This window comes from Abrus precatorius, unplaced genomic scaffold (genome assembly GCF_003935025.1).
Source record: "Abrus precatorius isolate BTA unplaced genomic scaffold, Abrus_2018 Scaffold5, whole genome shotgun sequence".
NCBI lineage: Eukaryota > Viridiplantae > Streptophyta > Magnoliopsida > Fabales > Fabaceae > Abrus > Abrus precatorius.
Genome location: NW_020874395.1, coordinates 4,727,000 through 4,740,570, shown reverse-complemented (window position 1 = coordinate 4,740,570; position 13,571 = coordinate 4,727,000). Strand labels below are relative to the sequence as shown.

General features: G+C 31.4%; 2 protein-coding genes across 2 annotated transcripts; both read right to left on the bottom strand.

Moving 5' to 3' along the window:
• Positions 1–470: 470 nt before the first annotated feature.
• On the bottom strand, positions 471–4,434 carry LOC113867869 (pre-rRNA-processing protein ESF2). The gene is made up of 7 exons (XM_027503368.1): positions 4,162–4,434; positions 3,904–3,967; positions 3,695–3,762; positions 3,182–3,271; positions 2,969–3,099; positions 1,136–1,261; positions 471–967 (listed from the first exon to the last, which is right to left on the bottom strand). The coding sequence occupies exons 1-7, from the start codon at positions 4,391–4,393 to the stop codon at positions 950–952; spliced, it is 729 nt and encodes a 242-aa protein (XP_027359169.1). The 5' UTR covers positions 4,394–4,434; the 3' UTR covers positions 471–949.
• A 1,612-nt stretch (positions 4,435–6,046) lies between these two features.
• LOC113866536 (high affinity sulfate transporter 2-like) lies at positions 6,047–10,767 on the bottom strand. The gene is made up of 13 exons (XM_027501365.1): positions 10,459–10,767; positions 9,882–9,930; positions 9,578–9,782; positions 9,310–9,484; positions 9,143–9,208; positions 8,954–9,067; positions 8,765–8,881; positions 8,562–8,688; positions 7,982–8,268; positions 7,706–7,896; positions 7,239–7,324; positions 7,071–7,147; positions 6,047–6,193 (listed from the first exon to the last, which is right to left on the bottom strand). The coding sequence occupies exons 1-13, from the start codon at positions 10,765–10,767 to the stop codon at positions 6,047–6,049; spliced, it is 1,950 nt and encodes a 649-aa protein (XP_027357166.1).
• Positions 10,768–13,571: the final 2,804 nt, after the last annotated feature.

The window sequence follows — 13,571 nt, the reverse complement described above, 5'->3', positions numbered from 1 at the left end:
ATTGGTATATCATGCCAAATTTACAAAATGAAATGTGCATTTTATTATTACAGCATGTAACAAATTTATGCTAAAATTAATGTGATGTACACTATGTTCGAACCAGCATATTTTACCCCTAATGAGCTTTTATTTCAGCGAACAGCACCAAAATTTCTTGTATACAGCAGCTTTATATTTCTTAAAAATAATACCCGACCCTTATGAATTTAGCTTTGAATTATTGTTAGCAGAAAGTTGAACTATCGTGATCATTATTAACCGAATAATCTTTTTACGATGCTGTATGGGTCTAGTCCCTCAGATTATTCAATTGCATACTAAATTACAATGAAAGATTACTCTTCATATTATTTTCAACATTCGTGCCGTTAGCTTTATTTTAGGGTAGTGATAGAAGCATTTTTTATTCAATAACCAACCCAAAAAAAAAGGGCAATAATATGAATAAATTACAATATTATGTAATCAATATGAAAACAGGAAAAAATTGCATTGATTAGAAAGAGAACATTTGTTACACAGAATTGTACAATGTAGTTTATCAACTCTTCATTAAAGAATCGTGATAGCATAGAATTTAAAATAAAATTGAACACAAAATAAGATTCAAATAACCTACACTGGAATCAAAGTACTCCCATTCTAGACAACATATTTGGGTGTCTACATTTCATAATTGGACGGTTCGCAGCACTGTCAAAACGATTCATTTATAACAAATCCTGCCCAACTTACAAATTCAAATCCCGTTTACCTCATTCTATGTTTTAAGTGTGCATATTGCATTGATTTCATTTCGAAAACCTAGATAAAAAAGAAAGTGTTCTCTAGAAAAATCATTACACATTAATAATATACATAAAAAAAATCATCGGCGATCGGGAACCAAGTACACAGAAAAATTGCAATGTACTTTTTGGCTCCTGCTGTTGAAGGTTTACATGCATTACGACCCACCAAATACCTGGATGCACATATTGGAAAACCTTGAATTAAAAACTAATGACTTTATACATTAAGTTACAACATATATTCGAAAGTGAGAAAAAAGAGAGCAATAAAAAACACAAAACAAAATGAGACACCAAAAAAATAATTATTATCTCTAACCAATTATGAAATTGATACTTACAGCATCCAGTATATCGTCAGAGAGCTCAGGTTTACTTTCTTTTGCGTTAGCAGCTATCGGCTTTGTCTGAGGGAAATGGCGAATCACTTTCGTGACTTGTCCCGAGTCTTCTTGAATTTTTTGCTTCTGCGAAAGTGGAATGAGATGATATCAGTATGAATTGATTGTTCAATATACATTGAAATTTGAAAACATACTGATGAAAGAAATAGCTGAAGGTATCATTCGACTAACTTTCTCATTACCAATATTTGTGAAGGAAATTATACAAGTCAGGATAAAAGCATCAGCATAAGAAACACTACGTAACCGTAAACAAGTGCATGATAATTCAAGAATTATTTGTGGCTTCAATGTAAAAGTATCTACATTAACAATCTAAAACAATTTCTTCCATTAAAGAACAAGTTATACAGGTCAAATTGATTAAGCACATGCAGTGGACCACAAGAAATGTGAATCATAAATTCAGAATACACAAATTTTCTGGGGATTGTGAAAATGTGACAGATCTGGCTATTTTTCAAATGTCATCAAGGAGTAAGAATTTTACAGTTTCAATCTGCCAAATGAATACAACAAATTATTAGCCATATCAGATGAGTTCCTTCAAATCCAGCAGTGTTCTATTTATCATACAAGTCAAAAACCGACAATTAAAATCTGTGGCAGATTCCAAAGCCAATGTTAATGATTTAATTAATGCTTGTTCTCAAAATTGGATTTATTTAATTTATCCACAATTCTCATTGTTAGGTTAGTTCCCTTTAAAGGGTTGGATTCAAAGCCTCACAAACAAAAGATATAATCTGAGTCCCAAATAGTTGCCAAAAATAAAATTTATAGTATCAGTTGCATTGCACTGCACTGTTGTTCTAGAATAGAGATAGAATAGATCTACTTCACTAACATTTCAGAGAGAAATTATTCACGGATTAATCTTTACAAATTATATATATAAAAAGGTCTCCCATTTCCATAACTTATGAGCAATTTATATTAGATAAATATCAGAAGAGGTGAATAAGTGAAAAGAAAGCAGTAAAAATGATATATCATGGTCTGCTAGAATTGCTACTCACAACAGCTATATGAAAGCTGAAAGGAGACACGGTGTTAAGACTCAAGGCAGCAAGGAGGGCTAGGATTTTGCTAAATTTGTGGTTTAAAACTATAATTCTTCCGGTTCAAGTTGAGAATTGGATAATGCTGGGTTATTTTACAATTCTTGAAAGTTAAAAATGCAGTAAATAAATTTCAATTGTAAGCCAAAAGCTAAAAAGACATGGTAATTGAAATTAGAAAACTGAATTTAAATGTTAAGCTTCATTACTTGCTCAATTTCATGCTCCAATTAATGGAAAACTTTTTTTCCATGAAAAATGCTAACCCATTTTGTGACCAACCAACCAATTAATCAACACAAGATTTTTGAAAACCGACAATTTTTGATAGACAATTAAAAACAACTACCCCCTTAGTTATTTCCCTTCTCATACAATTCGGGTTATTTGATATCATCCATATGTTACAAAATCTTGTACCAACACAGAAAACAGCAGGAAATGTTCATCACTAGGTGGAGATTAGAGAGAACTACCCATTTCTTGTTTATTGGGGTTGGCTTCCATCAAACCAAATAAATTCTTAATCAACATATGATTTCTTTCCTAACATATTAAACACGTGAAGTACTTACGTCTGACATATTTAAACTGAATTTGACGATGGGATGATATACTTAATTTACTTTTAAGCCTTTAACATGTGTAGAGGGCAGACATAGTGTATAATTCACTTTTAAGTTCTTTAACATGTGTAGAGATAGTGTACCTTCTTTAGTCGCTCCTCTATAGCATTCAAAGCACGTGATTGATCAACTTTGGACAGGTAGAAATCTCTCTCTCTCTTGGCAGCAGAAAGTTCTACAGCCAGCTTTTGCTCCCGAATAGCTTTCTTTAAGGCTGTAATGCAAATACATTGTTTTAGCATAATCTTCTTAAACTCAACCACCTAAAAGCAAGACACTGATCACAAAGCACTTACCAAGTTCTTCAGTCAGATCATCCCACTTGAACTTACTCAAGTACTTAATATTCCAAAGGTCATAGTAGAACGATGACCTCTTCTTTCCCCCTGGAAGATGAACAACTAATCATAAACTTGAAAACAAAATCAATACAGACAGACACATCACACAACAAATATCCTGCTACAACAATGAAATAGAACTATGAACACATCATACTACTATTTCAACAACTTCACAGAATAAAAAAACTAATTCTAGAGTTTCTAGGGCAACACTGTGGTTCCCAATAAAAGACTGAAGAAGAAAGAGTAACAGCCTAACAGGTATTGCCACGCAAGTCTAAGTCCAGCTACTACACGTAAACACCATATCATATTTTTTTCACAAAATTCAAAACAGTATATAATAGTCAACACATGTGATTTACCAATATTCTAGAATCTATAGTAGACAGCATCACAATTTTATTTAAGAATGAAGAACAAAGCAACAAGTGAATGACGGTGACACAAGGTTCAGACACATACCTATCTGTTCACCATTTAACATATTGGCAACCCTCTTAGCAACACTTTTTTTGGCGAATTCAACCCATCTACACATTCATAGAGAAAAACCCAATGATCAAATTCAAAACCTACCAACATAAAAATAATAAACCAAACCACTTGAACAAGTTCAATCAAACGGATACCAATCCAATTCAAAAACAAAACAAATATAAGTAAATAAATACCCTTCTGAATACGCTTGGTCTCGGGATCCACGGGACCTCTTGGCAGGCACTGGAGCACCAGAATCTGATAAATTCCAAAAAAAAAAAAAGAGACAACTTTACAAATTAGCAAAACTCAAAATAACCAAATGATGTATAATAAATGTTTAAAATTAAATTAAAAAATAAGTGGTTGAGTATAAACCTACGCTATAAAACACTATAATCGAGTTCGTCTCTAAATAAAAGAGTGAGAGAGAGAGAGAGAGAGAGCGAGACCTTGAGGAGCCAGAAAGATTCTTTGAATATCGCCGAATTGAGAGAGAATGTGACGAAGCTTGACGTGGTCCATGTGAGGTGGGATTCGACTCAAATAGCACACGCCGCGCTTCTCTCTCTCCTTCGACACCATTTTCTTCTTCTTCTTCTTCTTCAATCTCGTGTTCTCGCCATTGGAGGTGGTTGCTGTTACGTCATCAATCACAGCGTTTTCCCCCTCCGAAGCTTTCATCGTTGTCTTCTTCTTCTTGGGTTTCAAGCCAAACTCTGAGCTTCAAGAGTTTCAACTAAATTTTTAGGGGTTTTGTAATGTAATGAAAATTGAAACGGTATTCAGTTTTTTGGGCCTGGGTTGAGGCCCTGGATCTAAATGATCTGGGCCATATTTTTGTAGCCCACTTCTAAAAGATTTTTGTTTTTGCCTTTTGACCCAAAGCTTTGGTATCTCCCCTTGCACATACCTTAGTTTTATCAGTTAATTTTTAGAAGTAATTTATATTTTTAAATATAATTTTTAGAACAAAATTTAATACATTTAAAAATTAAATTTTAGAAAAAAATTAGAAATCATTTTAAAATTTAAATTTCAGAATATTATTTATATATTTTAAAATTAAATTTTTCAGATAAAAGAGAGGTGTCTAAAAAATTCCGCTTAATCATCAACAAAAGAAGAAATTCCCCTCTCCTATGTGCAGCATTAAACTTTGTATTTAGCCATGCTGTGACATTTAAAGCTTTTCATTGGTTGTTATTATAAGCATTTCATTTCAAATACTTTTTTTGGGTCTAATCTTTCACATCATGTGGATTAGGTTAAGCTTAGGGTCAGCCTTTATAAGAAAATCAATAAAATTCGTATATTTACATCAATATTTATATCATAAGTTTTATTCTTCATTTTCAAAATAATATAATCTTTATACATACACCGTCAAGTAACTTCTCTATCTGTAGTATATTTTCTCTGAACTTTTACATCAAACTTACTTTCCTAAATTATTTTAATTAATACTTAAAATTTTCAATTAATGTCAAGTAAAATAAATATTTTTAAATTATAAAAATAATATTTTCTCAATTAAATTAATTTTTGACTGATTCTATCCGTTTAGAACATGATTGTTTCTTGAAGATGTTTATGGTAAAAAAAAATTATAAAATAGAGCTTTTAGTTAATTGCTAGGTGAAATTAAGAATAATAATTTAAATGTGATGGAATTAGATATTAGAATTGTGATTGTATTTCTAAAGGAACTTCTAAACTATATAATAACAATTCAAAGATTCAATTATATTTTCTAAATTCTAATTTCATGTATAATTTTATGAGTTATTAAACAGGAGATGACAGTCAAATGAAAGGAACCTCTTTTTCATAATTAGCACACTTACAATAACTACTAAATTTCTTAGCAATGATTCTGTAATAGTGGTTAACTGTAAATCACAATGGAGATGAAGATATGCTTACCTATAAAGTTTCTTCTTTTCAAAAGAAGAAATTAACTAAATTTTCAAGAGAATTAAGAAAAAAATACTTTTCAAATTAAACCTACGCAAATTTGATAGATCTGATTTAACATCCACTTAGGTGAATTCATGGATTTATCATAACTGATAGAAAGAAAAAAAATTAACTCTTGGTTGGAGTATGTAATATTGTTAATCTATTGCATAGTGGTGTGCGTAGGTCATCAAGTATAATGATCAGCTTCCATTTAGTCAGCTCATCAAATAATGAACTCAATATTCTCTTTTCTACAATAATTAATCAATGAATCAAAATCATAAGGATAATCTCTTGGATGCATGGTTCAATGAACCCACACTTTATTGCATCTTTGGTTTCAAAGGTTATATTGAAACAAATATATATATTTTTTCATACGACATCTTCTTCACCCTTTGGACCAAAAGTTGAAACAGCATCAGCCACTGATAGAAATACTTTATCTTCCCCAATTAAGTCTGTTAACTTGGATGCATGGAGCTTCTCCACTACAATTGACCCCGGGTTTGCCAAGAGAAGCTGTGAAAAGACCGTAGATATTAATGTTATCACAATTATATATTACAAGTTGCTTTGTAAATAATAATAGGGATAAATATGTTCATAATTTCCAAGATATAATGAAATTTCATTCAGCATGAAATTTCTTATTATCTAACAGAGAGCTTTCTTAACTTATTTAACAATATGAGGACAAAGTAATATAAAAATTAAAAAAAAAAAGGGATGAAAGGTCTTGGTTAAACTTCTCTTAAACCTTAATAGGTTATAATATAATATTTCATAATGATAATAAAATTTTATTATTATTAATAGTTTAAATTCAACATAAGAGTTGAAGATAATATTTTTCTACTACTACTACTAATAATAATACAATTTTTTAAGGTATTGTTTTCCCACAAGAAATTCATTTGATTAATTGTTTGGCTTGAGCTATATCTTAGCCAAACAAATACAATAGAGGACAAGGATTTAGCAATTCCTTAACAATCATGGCAAATTTTAAGGACAAAGCTTAACCGGTAACTGGAAATTTTTAGAAATGACGAGTGATGTAGAAAATGTTAAATTTTGTGAATATTTTATCAGAGTAAATATATGATTTGATACCTAAAAGTGGCATCCTATTTATCTTTGCTGCTTAAAAGTTTCACTTTGTATAATTTAACCCTTGAATGTGTTAACTTACTCACATTTTGATCCTTCCCTCACAAAAATGTTAGCAAAATGAGAGTAATTATAAGCAAAAATAACATATCCGAAGACCAAATAGTATACAAGTACACTTTCAGTGACCAATCAGTTTCCTAAACGGATCAATATATGAACAAATGAATACTTGTAGACCAAATTATACAAAATGACCAATTTGTGTATTTACTCATATTATTACCTGAACTTCTCTTTTCTGTAGGCGCATATATAACTCTTCAAAGGCATGGATGCCACTAGAGTCAATATCAGTAACAGCTGCAAAAAGAATATGTATGCATGAATAAATTCATTCCTCAAAATCAACCATGAAAAAAAAAGGAAGAAAGGATCTTATGGAAAGCTTTACGTGACATTTCAACAGTGAGATACTGTATTCTAGGTAATCCACTTCTTGTCCTTTGTACACCTTCATCAGTGAGCCATCTCAAAATTCTGTAAATTATGATTGAACTGTGTTCATTAGGTTCAGTACCATTAAGTACACTTTTTGTAACCTTGATCTAAAAGTGTCTATAAACTTGTAACATTTTACCTCAATGTCGAGGGTCATTATTCAATTTCCAATATAAATTTTACTAATAAATCTTATCCGTGAATTTTTCACCTTCATTTTTACTAAACTGACCCTACAGTGAAAACATTGGATACCAGAAGCCAAAGGTTCTCACATTAGATTTCTAGGTAATGATTGTTCACAACAGACAGCTCAAGGTTATTCAATTGTCCTATACCAATTTGAAGTCACCATTTTAAATTATGCCATGTAAATTTCTACAGGTACATACATTTATATTAAGACTAACATTTAATTACCTCTCCTTAATATAATTTGAGTTTGAAAAGTAGATTGAAGAGTCAACCCTGATAATCAGCATGCCACTAATTTGAGTTGCTTTGGGATATTGCTGAATGTTCCTGTAGATTGTTGTCCCAGGAAGCTTCCCTAGTACTGCAGTCCTTGGCCTTGTTACTTGTAAAAGGATTTTGGCAAAAGATATTGCCACCTGCATAAAGAAGGTTGAATAGATATTAAAAATTGGCAAAAATGCTTCATATCTTTTGAATTGCTCTAGATTTCTCTTTCATTACCGCAATTAGAAGGCCAATCTCAACACTTATGAAGATCACACCAAAGAAGGCTCCCATGCAAGCCACAAAATCAAATTTGTCAATCTTCCACAATAGAATAAATGCATCAATGTTCACAAGGCCAATCACAGCAGCTATCACAATAGAAGCAAGTACTGCATTTGGAGTGTACTTAAATAGTGGTGTAATAAATATCAGAGCTAGTAATACAACAACGGACAAAACAATGTTTGATGCAGCAGTTTTACAACCAGCCATATGGTTCACTGCTGAGCGAGCAAAACCCCCTGCATGAAGATGAGAAGCGCTTATTAGGATGACATTGACAGGTAAAAAAAGTACAAGGTTTCTTAAGGTGAGTTTGGAAACACAATGTAATTAAGCGATTATTCAACAAGCTCTTTTACATAAAAGGCTTATCCTATAAATTTGACCATAAAATTTCTTGAAAAAAATTAAAAAGAACTTATTCTGATAAACTATACTTGGAATCTTATTGGAATAAACTAAAAAGAATTTATAGAAGCTATAAGCTATTTCCATAAACTCTTCCAAACGCCCCTTAAGTCCTCTTTTATACCTGTAGATATATAGCAAGATGTTAGAGAACCAACAACATTCATTGCTCCCATTGCCACCATTTCTTTGTTACCATCCAGTGAATAACCTTTTAGGGAAGCAAATGTTCTCCCAATCGCTATGGCCTCCTGAAGTTTAACAAAATTTGGCTTAAGTGTCTTCAAGAAAAGAAGAGAAGAGGAATCATCAGTGAAATTCACTTACCGTGAGTGCTATCATACCGGCTACCACACCAATCCGAACTCCAGGGCCTAGATATTTTCCACTGAAAAAAATCTCACTAGCAGATGTTGGATTCACGCCCTTTTTAACATGTCTCAACTGAAATAGCATATTTTCAGTTCAAAGTGCTTAATTGAGCTCAAACTATTCAATCAATTTTGTGCCACTTACAATTGATACACCTTTCTTATCAGCCCTGGTAATGTAGACAAAAAAGGTAGACACTATAATAGAGATCATAGGAGCAATTGCAGCCACCCAAAAGAGTTTCTTATTCTTCTTAGCCTGTCCATTACAACAGAACAGTTAAGAAAGTTCAAATAAAAAGGAAAGAAAACTGTTGTTGGCATTCTTACATACAATATACTTTGTTATAAGAAGGAAGACCAAGAATGATACTCCAATGACTATTGTCTCCCAATTCCACTGTAAGCAAAGATTTAACCAAATGCTAGTGAGCCTGATTTTATTTTATATTTTCCATCTATACTTAAGGAGAACTTCAAAACAAAATGAAGAAACTTTACCCCGTGGTGCACTGTACTCGTAACTGAGTGCATGACAGAAACAATATCACTTTTCTTAGTGAAATTTTGTATGCCAAGTAGGCCTTTAAGCTGTTGCAGTGCAATGGAAATGGCAGCTCCACTCATGAATCCCACAATGGCAGCATCAGACAAGAAGTCAATCAGGAAGCCAAGTCTGCAAAATTCAACTCAAGAAGAATGAATATAGGCAAAGCAAGAAAGAGTACTAAGAGCATAAGAATCATCTACCAATACAACAATAAAGTACCTCAAAACTCCAAGTGCCATTTGAGTGATTCCTGCAAAGAAGGTTGAAGTAAAAGCAAGACGCAAGTATTCATGACTTTTGTAATTACTAATCTCATTGCTAAGCATAGTTCCAAGCATGAGGGATACCACAGCTACAGGTCCTATGGCAATATCTCTTGAGGTTCCCATGAAAGCATACACAAGAGGAGTCACAAAGCTGGTATCTGCACACACACACACACATTGACAGAAAGCCAAGTTATATGATTGAAGAGTGGATATCTAATATGTCAAGGTTGCTCAAAATAAATCAAGATGCTCACATAGTGCATGCTGCGGATCCAAATTTGCAAGCTTTGCATAGGCAATGTCCTGTCATGGTCATGACTCATGTTAAGGAGGGACCATTCAAAAAAACACATACCAAAATTTATTGGATAAATAGTTAGTTTGGATAAGCTTCTCAAAAAAATGCTCATTGGAGAAGAAAATAAAATGAACTTGTGAACTTAATTGTAGTGGTTAAATCACAAAAATTAGTATTTCATTGAGAGTTGGGTTACGGAAGGATTAAGGTGCAATGTATCAAATATAAATAGGGAAGTGAAGTGGCCGAGAGAAGAAGATAACATTTGGTCAGTTGTAATAAAGACAAGTCATGGATGTCAGCTCTTAAAAGAGGGTAACAAAGTTAAGAGTCCTACCTTGAATAAAATAAGAAACTCACAGTAACACAAAACTCCTATTCTTCCATCTTCCCCCAAATGGATTAGTCTTTAGGTTGGATTCTCCTTATATTACCTTCTTCACTTATTCTATTTTCTTTTCTTATAAGTACTCATTGAGAAGTTTATCCAAGCTAATCCTGCTAATATTGTTGAGTAGTTAGTTACTACTTACTTGAGGAATACATAGACTTGCAAGTGTAAGTCCAGCCATCAAATCACCTCTAAATTTTTTGAGATTGTAACCTCTTCCCCAATCAAAAATGGGGAAGACTGATTGCAAGGCTAGAACAAACTTTCTTGAACCAGGTTGGCCCTTATATTTGTCAAAGGGGTTGTCTGGGAATAAAGTCTCCACAAAAGAATGTTTGATCTCTTGGAAAAGTGTCTCCTTAGGAGGAGCTCCCACCTTGTGAATATGTGGCAATGTTGTTAGTTCCTCCATGGCATTTGCCACAACCTCATCACTAACACGCTGACTCATTTAATGATCTGCAGAAAACAGTAATTATCAAGGAAAAAGTAGCTTATGTTAGCATGGAGCAATATATTTCAAATTCAACTACTTAAAATGTTGCATTGTCACATTTTGTGAAGTGAAATTTAGCTTAGTTTTCTTAGAAGGAATCATGTAAATATCTGAGTCTCATTTGGACAAAGAATATTAACTGATTCAAGAAGATAGTGAAAGTAACCAAATGATGTTACAAGATCATATAACACATGAACTTGTTATTTTTGTGACAAAGCCAATGCTTTTATAGATTTTGAAATTTGAAATGTTGGAAATATCAACTGCACAAGCTAGACCTTGGTTAAACAAAATATAGTTCTATTTATTAATCAAAGTAAACCATACCATTATGATATATAAGATTTCGTACGTAGACAAACGATTCTACAATTTCTATATTGTTCAAGTGGCAAGGGGAATGATTAAATGACAACATAGAAATGGGGTTATGATAAAACTCTTAAATCGAATTATTGTGTGAACTAATATATTCTTGCAAACAAATAGGCTTAATTATTGCCATTGACCAAAATTATCAATTTATTTACACAAACACAAGGATGGGAGTGTGTTCATTTTATTTCTCCTCCAATGTTACTTGTTGGGGATTCATTGAATATTGTGCCGTGTATATTATAATAAAGGACAAGGAAATTGTTTACCAAACATAAGGAAATTTCTAACGTTAGATATATTTATAATATAATGAATGATCTAGCTTATAAAAATAATAGCAGGTAGGTAACCTTGTTATATTTTATCTAAATTGCAAATGAGTCTCCATATATAAACATTTGTAATTGCAAAAAATTCTCAAACAATGAGAAGAGGCAGAGATAAAGGGAGATTGGACAAATAGAACAGACTGTGATTTAAAAATGATATCCAGTGCATGTTCCATAAATTATATTTTAGGAAATAATTTCACATTTCTTAAAAATTCTGATGATAATATATATATAAGTTTTTTAAAAGAAGTTGAATCAAATGGGCATTTGGATTTGACCAAGCCCAATGAGAGAAAATTGTGTCTGTAAAGGAAATTGTTATAGACAACACTTTTTTGTCATTTTTTAAATTTAATTTTTGAAGTGATTTTATAGCTCATGAAAATTAAATTTGGAAATTATATATATATATATATATATATTATTTAAAATTTAGAATTGATTTTATACCTTCTAAAAATTATTCTAAACAGAAAGAGATAATACAACTAACAAATATGAATGGTGCAAAATATCATCTCCTTCGATTTGTTGCGCTCCTACGCATTCAAGGTTTTTTGTGCATATCTTTCTTCTTATTATTAAAAATTGGAGGATGAGAAATAGATGAAAATAAAATATATATTATTTGGAGAGTAAATAAATAATTGTATAAAAATACTTTTATCATAACATAAATTATAAAAAAATAATTTAATACAAACAAATAAATTATAAATATATACTTGTTTCTTAATATTTATGAATTTTTATATTATATTAAAAAATATAACAGTAAAATATATTTTTTAAAAATATAAATTTGTGGGGCCCATACTAACACTTTTCTTCCTTCCTCTAAAAGATAATGCCACCAAACCATGGAAAAGAGTTTATTTTCCTTAAAATTATTGATCGTTTTTTTTTTTTTTGAAAATTTTCTTTGCATCCAACAATGTGATAAAGTGAACAATGGGATATTGTGATTTCACTTGGCTTTTGATGATAATTCTAAATTTCTGATAGTAGAATAATGCTACTCACATTATTTCTTTATATACAATTTGCATAATTAATTATAGTATATCATATTATGGTGTTTCTGTGTTGCAATGGTAACCTTAGGGTAACAAAATAAGAGTTACCATTCCTTTCTCCAACTCAAACTCCAAGCACTTGTTATAAGCTTGTCACCACATCCCATCAATCTAATATTTCAACCTTACAACTATTCAACTATCTTTTATCAATTAGTCTCTTCCTTCGACTTGTACCAATTGACTATAGACTAAATGTAAAATTTTAAATGTCTCATGTGAGGAGCATGTGATTTGTCTAGGGTTTAATAAGTAATTAATTAATTATTAAGGGTTAAATTGTAATTGAGTAAATGAGAAACGGTTTCATAAATTTTAAATAATTGCTGTTTGATGAAAATAGTGATTGAAACGGTTACAATTAAGAACGTGTGAAACAGGTCCTCTTCTTGACTGTAACGTATTCTCTCCCTTCATCATCAATAACGTAGAGAGAATAGAAGGATAAGTACAAGGAGACAAAAACTGATTTTTCTCTCACATAGAAGAAAAGTCATCAAGATTTATTTGTCTCTTTAACGATGGATAGAGGTTAGTCAATTCGTTCATGTGAGAATCATGATATTTCAAGTTCCAAATAATTATATACCTTTTATGTTAAAAACTTACATGTGCTATCAGAGACAGATTGTGAAATTTGTGATTCTCCATAAATAATTTTCCCAATTTTATAAACCCTTATTTTGAAATTGAGAATTTTAATTTCGGCTGCACGTATGAACCTGAACCCGTGATTGTGTATTTGAAATCAACATTTTTCGAGTATGGCTACACGAAATTTTATGGCAAATAATTTGTTAAAATATTATTATTTGCATTATTAGCCATTCAATTACCGCATATCGATGTCGATGACCTTTGCTCAGCGTAACATGTATTTCATTGGCATTGAAATAATAGAATTTACTTTGTATGTTAATTGGCATGCGCAGTATGATTTCATAAGTATATAATTGAACGATTGCCAATT

Excerpts from the sequence above, each read along its gene's own strand:
- LOC113867869 (XM_027503368.1), bottom strand. The coding sequence starts at position 4,393 with ATGAAAGCTTCGGAGGGGGAAAACGCTGTGATTGATGACGTAACAGCA. Across the intron at positions 3,100-3,181 it reads TGATCTGACTGAAGAACTTG|CCTTAAAGAAAGCTATTCGG; the intron begins GTAAGTGCTTTG and ends TTTGCATTACAG. Across the intron at positions 1,262-2,968 it reads TAGAGGAGCGACTAAAGAAG|AAGCAAAAAATTCAAGAAGA; the intron begins GTACACTATCTC and ends CCACTTTCGCAG.
- LOC113866536 (XM_027501365.1), bottom strand. The coding sequence starts at position 10,767 with ATGAGTCAGCGTGTTAGTGATGAGGTTGTGGCAAATGCCATGGAGGAA. Across the intron at positions 9,931-10,458 it reads CAAGTCTATGTATTCCTCAA|GACATTGCCTATGCAAAGCT; the intron begins GTAAGTAGTAAC and ends TGACCATGACAG. Across the intron at positions 7,148-7,238 it reads TCTCACTGTTGAAATGTCAC|CTGTTACTGATATTGACTCT; the intron begins GTAAAGCTTTCC and ends TTCTTTTTGCAG.